This window comes from Schistocerca serialis, chromosome 6 (assembly GCF_023864345.2).
Source record: "Schistocerca serialis cubense isolate TAMUIC-IGC-003099 chromosome 6, iqSchSeri2.2, whole genome shotgun sequence".
NCBI classification, from domain to species: Eukaryota; Metazoa; Arthropoda; class Insecta; order Orthoptera; family Acrididae; genus Schistocerca; species Schistocerca serialis.
In genome coordinates, this window is record NC_064643.1 from 450,175,828 (window position 1) to 450,186,956 (window position 11,129).

General features: G+C 39.8%; 1 protein-coding gene across 2 annotated transcripts in view; it reads left to right on the top strand.

Annotated features, from left to right (window-relative positions):
- Positions 1-10,834, top strand: part of LOC126484421 (uncharacterized) — a 57,090-nt gene extending 46,256 nt beyond the window's left edge. For both annotated transcript variants that reach the window (XM_050107934.1, XM_050107935.1), the window contains exon 5: positions 10,591-10,834. In XM_050107934.1, the coding sequence (XP_049963891.1) occupies positions 10,591-10,753 (163 nt within the window). In that variant the 3' untranslated portion in view covers positions 10,754-10,834. The remainder of the gene's footprint in view (positions 1-10,590) is intronic.
- The last annotated feature ends 295 nt before the right edge of the window (positions 10,835-11,129 follow it).

An 11,129-nucleotide genomic window follows, 5' to 3' on the forward strand; every position in this document is an offset into this window, starting at 1 on the left:
AACTGGATCTTCGGTTGAAGCTGTGGTGTCAGTCATTGGAGGTTTGGAAAGCAGATTGGTGTTTCCTGATCTCTCTGAACCAACTTTGAGCAATAAAGGGGACCATGAAAATGTGGCAGCCCCCCACCCCCCCTTTCATGCTTCTCACAGAGAATCTACCATTCTCTATCGGCTGACCCAAGGCCACATCCTGCAATGCTAGGATCCACCCCATTGTTGGTGTGATGCATGTCTGACTATGGCCCACATCCTACTGGATTTCCCTAATTTGGCCACCTTATGGGAAACCCTTAAATTTGCTGACAGCATCTTAAGTGTTTGTGGACAATGCCAAAATGGTTGATGGTTTCACATTGTACCCCTGAAGGTACTCCTCTCTGTGAGTTAGGGCGTATTGAGAGATTGCAGGAATGTCTCATCATGTTCTCCGACCCGAACTTGTTTTTCTGTTGGAAGTTTTCTCTTGGTGAAGAAAAACAAGCTGTGTTCTGTTTGTTCAAAACTTTTCAATCTAGTAGCAAAGTTGGTCTCGCATACCATATGCTTGTATTTTGTTCATTAGGTGGCAGTGTGTAACTGTATCAAAAACAGTCCAATAGTTTAAAAAAAACAGCATCAACATAAGCTTTGGTGTGAATTTTAAAATTTTCCCGGCGAATTGACTGTTCAAACAAATTTCGGGCTTTTTCTAAAGGCAAACATGAAATGAAGAAAATATAAAGGTGGAAGTGTGTTCACTTGAAGTCCGTCTGCCCCTGAGGCAAAAGTGATCAAAGGAGGATTCCATGGGAGTGGGAAAATATTGTTTTGTGCATTTGGTGTGTTGGATTTCAACCAGAATGAGTGCATCATTGATTCTGCAAAATCATTACTTAACTTCAAGAAAGGAACAGCTCAAGGATTTTGTACCAGAAAATTACAAACAAGAAACTGTGAAGTGTGCAGATAATGTTGAATTAGTAAGTGAAGGGATAGAAAATATTGTTGTCAATTCACCAGGTTTATATTCAATCATAAATGTTACTCTTGTTCCTGCCATAACCACCAAACTGTCAGAAGTTTCTGGTTTCATTAAGAAAGGCACAAATGTTTCATAGTGAGCTTCTTGGTGAACACCAAGTTGTTGCTTCTGTTTAATGCACTATATTTTGATGACTGACATAGCCCTCTTCTTCAGGTGCTGCGAGTTTTGCTGTTACATGTACTTATTGTGTGGACTTCAACCACACTGTGAACTGTTGTTGGTCTCAGGCCACTATTTATAGCAGAGTTCTTGATTCCTGATACCCAACCTTCTCTTTGATGCCTTTTCACTTTTCAGAGTCGTCACTGATGTTCTTTGAAATGGAGATGCTATCAATATCTTCCAGCTGTTGTGCATGTGATGGCCGGTAAGATCCAGTAAATTGAGCACCAGACCTCAAGCATTATTTAAATTGAAACCATTATCCCTGTTTATTAGATTTTCTGATGTCCTTAGTTCAGTAGACTCTTAATTATGCCCATCTGTGGTGTCAGGGGCTAGAATAGACCTGCAGCCCTTACTTCTCTCTCTCTCTCTCTCTCTCTCTCTCTCTCTGGCCGCATCTCGTGTTCGTGCGGTAGCATTCTCGCTTCCCACGCCCAGGATCCCGGGTTCGATTCCCGGCGGGGTCAGGGATTTTCTCTGCCTCGTGATGGCTGGGTGTTGTGTGCTGTCCTTAGGTTAGTTAGGTTTAAGTAGTTCTAAGTTCTAGGGGACTGATGACCTAAGATGTTAAGTCCCATAGTGCTCAGAGCCTTACTTCTCTGTCCTAAAGGGGACTGATAGGAATCTCTTTATTTTGCCACTTTTTTACCTTGGTATTTTTACTATGATTTGGATTTTCGAAGGTTTTTGCTATTTTCACTTTTTTTACACTTTTCCCCTCATTTTTTTTGGCTTTTTAAATTGTGGTGTGCATTTTGGGTTTGACCTCCGCTTTCCAAATTTTACAGAAATGCAGGACATCTGGGGAAGGGTGCATTAACTTTCCCTGTGCACTGTTATATTTTCCACCTACCAATCAAGTGGCTCTACCCCTGCAGCCGAAATCCAGTAGTCAGTCCATCATTGTGGGGTTGTCATGTACCTTCTCAGTGATAGACCCCCTCCCCGACAGTGCAGGAAGTGCACTGCCAATGCTTGTGCTGTAACCTCCCTGTGTCCATCAAGAAGTAGGTGCCTATATACTTTTGGGTACTGGGACTCTGGGCAACAGTTACTGTGCCAGGTGGCCTTTGCCTTGGTGAAGTGGTGCCCACAGGGAGAGCCTCCAATTAAAGTGAGTGGCATCGTGGCAGATGATCTACAATGAAACAGTTCAAACTTAACAGTGGCTGTGCCAACATGGCCGACTCAACAGTCAGGAAAAGTGGTTTTAATGAAGAGGCATACAATCCTATGCATTTCCATCCTGACCATGCCTCAAGACAAAACTCGGGTAAGGAGAAATGGAAGTAGACAGTTTACTGAATTCTTGGTTTGTTCCCAGACTGACAGAGGATCTTACGTTACAAAGAAGCCACTGTTTTTCGATGAAAATATTAAAGATCAGTTTAGGGAGATTTTAACAATAGAAAAGATGAGAAATGGATCTTTGCTGATCAAAACATCGCATGCCAACCAGTCACCATTTTTCGCATAACACTCTCAGAAGAATTCGAGGTTTTAACTTCCATCGGGACCTAATGCTACAAACTGATGAAGAGTTGCATGCTTATGTGGCATGGCATGGAGTCCATTTTGTTTATGTGGCATGGCATGGAGTCCATTTTGTTTGTCACATCTAGAAGGACCTAAGGATAATAGAGGGGACACTGGCACTTTCATCCTGGTCTTCGACTGCAACATTTTGCCTGAGAAGGTTAAGGTGATGTCTTGTAAGTGTGATGCCAGGCCTTATTTTCCTCTTCCATTGAGATGTTTTAGGTGCTACAGGTTCGGACATGTCCTCTCACTGTTCTAATGAGGCTTTCTTTCAGACATGTGGATGGACGTCCCACAAAGGCTGCCCTTGTGACCACCCCTCTCAGTGTGCCAAAAGTCTGGAACTGCACCCTCCTCATGCACCGCAATGCTCATTGCTTAAGAGGGAGAAGAAAATCAAGAGTATAAAACACTTGACCATCTGTCTTACCAAGATGAAAAGAAAAAGTTTGAAAGACTTCATCTGACTGACATGCTCTCAAATTTTGCGACTGTTGTGTCACAATCCACACCTCACACGATGAAATGGTCTCGCACGACACATCCTGACCAAGGTCGTATTCCAGGGCCTGCCCCATTATTGGAGGAGGGAATGTCAGCTCCCACATCCCCTATCCATGTTGCACCGCTGGTTCCCACACAATCTCTGTGCCCAGAGTTACCTAGTCATCCTCTGGCATCATCAGGGAGGAGGTTACCTGTTAAGGTGCCCTCTCTCAAGACAAGGACCAGCAGCCACAGGCTGCAGGTTGGAGAAAAGTATGGTCCTTTTCAGTCTTGGAAGATAAAATGGGGAAATCTTCATGTTAATCAAAGTCTCACAAGGATAAGAAGGATAAGTAGAAAGATAAACTACTTTCTGAGGCCTCGGATGTTCTGCTCCTCATTCCTGCAAAGATTGAGCCAATGCAACTTGACAGTATATCTCTCAATCAGGCAGACTGTGACCTGGTAGCGAAGTAATCACACCCATCTTTTCAATTGGCCACTTTCTCAAATGTGATGCAAACACTCCTTCAATGGAACTGTAACGGCTACTATCACCATCTGTTCGAACTCAGTCATTTACTGACTACTTATTCTGTAATTAGCTTAGCACTTCAGGAAAAATGGTTTACGGCGACACATCTCCCTGTTCTGGAAAAACTACAAGCCCTACTGTATGAATCGCATTAATGACATGAGACCATCCGGTGGGGTTTGTACCCTCATAACTCTAATATTTTCAGTGAGCAGGTCCCCCTTACCTCTGAACTAGTGGCTGTGGCCGTTAGTGTCTGCCTGTCAGTTCGGTTGACAATATGTAATGTTTATCTATCCCGAGACGGACCTTTCCGTTATCATGAGCTGTTAGAGTTAGTGGATTCACTACCTTCCTCCTTCCTCTTACTGGAGATAATCGGCATTGAGAATCGAACTTGGATATAAATAACAGTGTGATATCAGCAATAGTTGTATGGCTGGGGTCCAGGCAGTGAGTACATGTACAGCAAAATTCACTGCATCTGAAGAAAACTACTGAGTTGGTCATCAAAATACTGTAAATAAAATGGAAACAACTCTGCAGAACACTTGTAAGTATAATTGTAATCAGTTGCACCTTAAAGAGAGAGAGAGAGAGAGAGAGAGAGAGAGAGAGAGAGAGAGAGAGACAGCATAAATGTTGTTTTTAATAATGATGGATGTAAAAGGCATTAGCTGCTTTGTTCTGGATCAAAGTTAAGTGGTATTTATAAACTAAAAACATGTTGAACCTGTGTTATTGAGAATGCTGTAGCTTTTACAAATTTTTCTCACATGGAGCGCTTACGCCATCATAAACTTGATGTTAGAGCTGATAGCGGACTTAGGTTATGTTTACAGAGTAGAGGCATAAAGCTGGAGTGTTTTTATTCTGAACCTGTGGATTATAAATCGTGTGCTAGGTAAATTGTTTAAATTTCCATTTCCTGAGGCTGAAGGATAGTGTTCATAAGATGCTTGGGCTTGTTACATATAGATGTGTCCCCATGGAGCAGATGCATGGCTAAGTGCATGTATGTACTAGCTGATGATTATTCCAAAAGGACTTCTGTTATTTTCTCCAGAATAAAACTCAAACACTTAATTTTTACTGTGAGTTTATAACTTGGGTAGAAAATGGGGTTGATGCAAAAATCAAAGCTGTTAGATCAGACAATGGCAGTGATTTTGTGCACTCTAAAGTTGATTCAATTTTCAGAGAGAACTGGAGTGAGCATCAGATTAGTATGACCTGTAGTTAAGAACAGAATGGTTTAGTGGAAAGGACAATCAATTTGTGAAGTGACACACTGCATGTTATTTGAATCTGATCTACCTAAGCAGTATTGGGTGGAAGCACGCAGTACAGCTGCTCACATAAAGAAACACGCTCTTCACAGAACACTTAATAGGAAGACTCCAAAGGATAAAGTATCTTCTTTGAAAAATATAAAAGTACTTGGTGGTCAAGTCCGTATCCACATACCAGATCAAAATAGAACAGAGTGGGATGCAAAGGCTAAGGAACTCATTTTTGTAGGGTTTGATGAAGTGATTAAAGGCTACAGACTAAGTGATCCACAGAAAGCCAAGAATATTGTGAAAGGCTGGAGTATTGTTTATCTGGAGAATGAGTGCAAAGCCGGCCGGAGTGGCCGTGCGGTTCTGGGCGCTACAGTCTGGAACCGAGCGACCGCTACGGTCGCAGGTTCGAATCCTGCCTCGGGCATGGATGTGTGTGATGTCCTTAGGTTAGTTAGGTTTAATTAGTTCTAAGTTCTAGGCGACTGATGACCTCAGAAGTTAAGTCGCATAGTGCTCAGAGCCAATGAGTGCAAGACTGACATTACCTGGATATGATGATCTCATATGAGGAAGAGGAAGTAGTGGAAGTCAGCTCTGCTGGGAGTGACTGTGCAGACACCAATCAACACCTAGACTATATCGTGGATGCTCAGTCAGTGGTAGACATAGGGTAGACTGAGATGCTGTTGAGGGATCCTGATGCTCCAGAAGATGACCAGCCAGTCAGAAGGCCAGCCCATGTACTCAAACACAAGGAGTACCGAGATGGTCACTGTTTTGGTAAGTGATGTTTCCAGTTTGGGCAAAGATCCTGTGAACATGGAAGATGCCATGTTAAGGAGTCACAGAGAAACTGGATGAAGGCAATGGAAGAGGAAATAGTGGTTCAAGAACAATGGTGTTTGGGAACTTAACTTTTGGACCCACCAAAGTGTAAAAGTATCTTTGGCAATAAGTGGATGTTAAAGTTGGAAAGGGATGCAAATGATACAGCACTATATCTTGTTAGAATTGTTGATAAGGGATTTACTCCAAAGTGTTGTATAGACTATGATGAAACCTTTTCCCCACATGTGGGAGATAGTACTCTATGATCTCTCTGTAGTTTAGCTGCAAATCTTTATGTAAAGTTTAATCATCTTTATACTAAAACTGTTTTTCTATGTGGGATCTTGGAGGAAACCATTTTCATACAGCAACCAGATGGTTTTGTAATGAAGGTAAATTCTATAAGCTATCCAAGGCCATTTATGTTAAAAACAGTCAGTTAGACAGTGGAATGAGAAGTCAAAAAAGTGTACTTCAAGCCTAGGTTATGTTGTAAATACTGATGAAGATTGTCAGTTCATTAAAAGGTCAGGTGAAAATCTTGCAGTTGTTAATTTTTATGTATAAGATTCGTGTACCTTTTTTTGGTAATAGTATGGTGAAAGACAAGTTGCATTGGGAATGATGAGCACTTTGAGCATAAAAGATTTAGGAGAAGCAAACCTCTGTCTGGTGTACATTTAATAGATGCTCAAAATACGCCCTCCATTTACTTAATATAGCACTGGAGTCTCGAAGTGCGTTTGCCCTAGCCTTGAACCCCTTCCTACACACATTTATGTCTAGATAAAGTTCCCTAATGTTTTTTGTTTTAATTTGAGTGTTCAAATAATCCCTCTTCTTTGCCCATAGCCTACGACCAACTTCCCTTCTCATGTTCAAGAACTCCTCTCGTTTTCTGTCTCCCATTCTACCCTAATCTAATCGCGCTTTTCTCCTTTCCTCTACCAATTTCGTGCGTTCCTCATCAAACCACGATTTCCTCCTGTTGTTCTTAATTGTACCTATTGTGACCTTCGCTGCCTCTTTGATGTTGTTCCTCACAGTGATCCACTGTTTATTTACATTCTCGTCTTGATCTTCATGTGTCCTGAGAGCATCAAACCTATTTGAAATTTCTGTGATGTACATCTTCTAAAGTTCTCATCATTTAGGTTGTCAGTGCCGAACATAACAAGTTCTGCATTGTGACACCTTGATGTTGCTGTAGAGGCAGGAAATGAGCAGGTGTACGAAATACGTACAGCAGAACCCCAGATACCTGAGCCAACGTTAAAGGAAGTAAGAGACGCAATAAACAAATTGATAAACCATAAAGCACCAGGATCAGATTGCATAACTGCAGAATTGGTTAAAAATGGGGGACAGAAATTGGTGAAGTAGTTCACAAAGCGATAACTAAAGTATGGAACTCAGAGATGATACCTGAAGAATGGCAGGAGCCGATTGTGATCCCAATTTTTAAGAAGGGCGACAAAATGGATTGTAGTAATTATAGAAGGATAGCGCTATTACCAGTATGTTCCAAAATTTTCTCGAATATTCTGCTGAGCAGTCTTACATCATATGCAGATGAAATTGTGGGGGATTACCAAGCTGGCTTTCAGAGGAACAGATCAACTATAGACCAAATATTCACCCTGCGTCAAATTTTGGAAATGAAATGGGAATACAATAAACCAGTTCATAATCTTTTCATAGATTTTACAAAAGCATATGATTCAGTATTGCAATCAAAATGGTGCAGAATTCTTTTGGAACTTGGAATACAAAAGAAGCATGTTAGACTTATAGAAGCGAGTTTGAAAAACACAAAAGGTAGAGTACGCGTGGGGAAATTGGAGTCAGAAGAATTTGTAATAAAGAACGGACTTAAGCAGGGAGGTGCCCTGTCTCCACTACTTCTTTATTTAGTCTTAGGATATATTGTACGAATAGCAGCAGATAATTCAGAGGGTGTGGAGTTAAATGGAAAAATTGAGATATTAGGGTATGCAGATGATCTAAACATCATTAGCGATAGGAAAGCATCTCTAACAGCAAATGCGAATGCGTTAATCAAGGCTAGTGAAGATGTAGGTCTAAGGATAAGTGAAGACAAAACTAAATACCTGATTACTACTAGAAAGCCAACAGCAGCAGATCAGGAAATGTTACGAGTTGGAGACATGCAGTTTGAAAAAGTGAACAAGTATAAGTATCTAGGCGTGGACATCATTTCGAGAAATGAGATTGAATCCGAACTGAAGAAGAAATTACGGGCGGGAAATGCGTGCTACTTCTCACTGAATAGATTACTTTCATCACGGATATTGTCTAGGAATTTAAAGATTAGAATATACAAAACTATTATTCTACCAGTTATGCTGTATGGGTGTGAGACTTGGTCTCTCAGTGTGCAAAATGAAAAGCCGTTTCGAGTATTTGAAAAACAAAATTTTGAGGAAAATTTTCAGAGCAAAAAAGGATGACATTAGCGGAGAGTGGAGAAAACTGCATAACGAAGCGGTTCACGAACTCTATTCAAGCCGTGACATAATCAGTATTACTAAATAACATAGGCTGCGATGGTCGGGTCACATAGCTCGAATGGATGAGGGCGGGACAGCGCGCAGAGTACTGGTAGGGCACTTAGAGGGAAAACGTCCTGTGGGGAGACCGAGGCGTAGATGGGAGGACAATGTGAAGGCTGATTTGAGGAGCCTAGGTATTGAGGATGAATGGAAGGAAATAGCCCAAGACAGGGACATATGAAGAAAATACATTGCTGCAGTAATGAACTCTCGAGTCCAGTATAACCAGTGAGTGAGTGTGAGTGAAAGCACTGTCTAGTCCAGTCTTTTCTGGTGAAAGGAAGAGGGAAATGTATCTTTTGGCAAGTAAAAGTAGGGATCCTACAGTATTTGCACACTACAAAAACTACTTAAAGTTAGCAAGAAGGGTTATTAAAAAAATCAGAAAACATGTACGTAATGTCAGAAATCAGAAATTTTAACAAGAGACTTAAGGCCTTGTGGAACATAGTGAAATGAGAGACAGGGCAACCAGACACAGAACAAGATATCAATATTGAACTGGCTGGAAGAGCTATAAATGGTGACAGGTAGCAAACGGATTTAATAATCATTTCTTAAATATAATAGAAAGCATAGGGACAAAGAATTCAAGAGAAAAATCACAGCAGTATGTTGTAAAGGTAACTCTCATAAAATTCAGTCATATGAATGTAGCACCAGCTTCTCCTTCTGAAATTAAGAAAATTATGCATTCTCTCAAAAATAAAAGCTCATCTGGTTTTGATGGTATCTCCCATATAGTACTAAAGATTTGTTACCATACAATAATTCCAGCCGTATCCAAAGTATGTAATGCATCACTAACTCAGTGCATTTTTCCAGAGAGACTGAAATACGCCATTTTTGAACCCCTTTTTTAGAAATGTGATAAGAGAGATGTCGGGAACTGCCAGCCTGTTTCACTGCAGACAAAATTTTTGAGAAAGTGATGTATTCTAGAATAGTATCTCACCTTAGCAACAATAATATCCTCAGCAAATCATAATTTGTTTTTCCGAAGGGTTGCTCTACTGAGAATGCTGTTTACTTGTTCACTTACCAGATTTTCCAAATGTTAATGAAATAGCACTGTTTGGTATTTTCTGTGACCTATCTAAAGCATTTGACTGTGTGAATCACAATATTCTTCTAGATAATTGAAGTCTTGTGGGATTTGTGGTGTAGATAATTGAAGTCTTGTGGGATTTGTGGTGTAGATAATTGAAGTCTTGTGGGATTTGTGGTGTAGCCAACCAATTGACAATGTCATATCGTACCAAAAGAATACAGAAAGTTTTAGTTCAACCAACATAGTCCAAGGACATTAATTGTGAATAGAAGAGTAATCACGTAGATGTAGATGTCTACTAGTTAAGAATATAACACATATGTTGTTGTGGTCTTCAGTCCTGAGACTGGTTTGATGCAGCTATAACACATATATGAAAAGCATAATCACTCATATTTATGAATGAGAGTTTCATACCTTGGAGCTGTGTAGTTCAAAAGTTACAATTCTGTAGCGTACAAATGTGGACGATAAACAGTTTAGACAAGAATGGAATAGAAGCTTTTGAAATATGATACTACAGAAGAATGTTGAAGATTAGATGGATAGATCACATAACTAATGAAGAGGTACGGAAGAGAATTGGGGAGATAAGAAATTTGTGGCACATCTTAAACCAAAAGAAGGGCTTGGTTGACAGAACACATACTGAGGCATCAAGGGATCATCAGTTTAATACTGGAGGGAAGTTTGGGGGATAAAAATTATAGAGGGAGACCAAGACACGAATACAATAAGCAGATTCAGAAGGATGCAGGTTGCAGTAGCTATTTGGAGATGAAGAGACTCACACAGGATAGAGTAGCGTGGAGAGCTGCATCCAGCCAGCTGTATCTTAGCTCAGAAATGTTAAGAAACTAAATGATAGGATAACTGAAAATATTAACCAATCATTATTCTGTTGACAGTGCTTATTTAAGGAAAGATGTTGATTTGGACAAGATGATGTAAACTTTGTTTTGTTAAAATAAGTACGGGCTCTCTAAATTTTGGTTCAGTGTGTGTAGGGGAAAATACTTAAGACTTAATTTCACTGCTTTAACTGTCTTACTGAAACACACAAATTATATTTACTGCAGTTTTTCGTTTTCTATGTTTTACAGGGATGACATCCAGAGTCATTATCAAGAACAACAATTGGAAGCATTGAATAAGATAGCTGCTTCAGTGGATAACCTTGCTTCAAATGTTACAATCTTTTTTGAAAAAATGTGTTCCAATCAAGAGACTCTAATCCAAGTTCTTCAACAACTAGTTTCAAAATGAGTAATTTTTTAAGTGACCTTTGTTTCTGTATTATGTACTATGCAGCAGAAAAATAAAATGTTTTGTAAATTTTTGACAACAGTGAGTGTAGTTATTTTTACAGAAAGTTTTTTACATTATTTTCAGAGACATTTATGACAGTTGACATTGCATGACTATACTTTAGTTTCCAGTCTGGTAATAAAAAATTCAAGAATGTAAGTGCAGAAATGTAGTGTTTTGTGTGATACTACATTTATTGTATTAGGAAATTAAACTATAAATCAAAATTAAACAGAACAAAAAAGAAAAGAAAATAGAAAACTGTCTCCCAATTTTCTGTGTGTCCAGAGATGAGAGTGAGATGGAAGGTAATTAATATTATTCTGTCTGTACA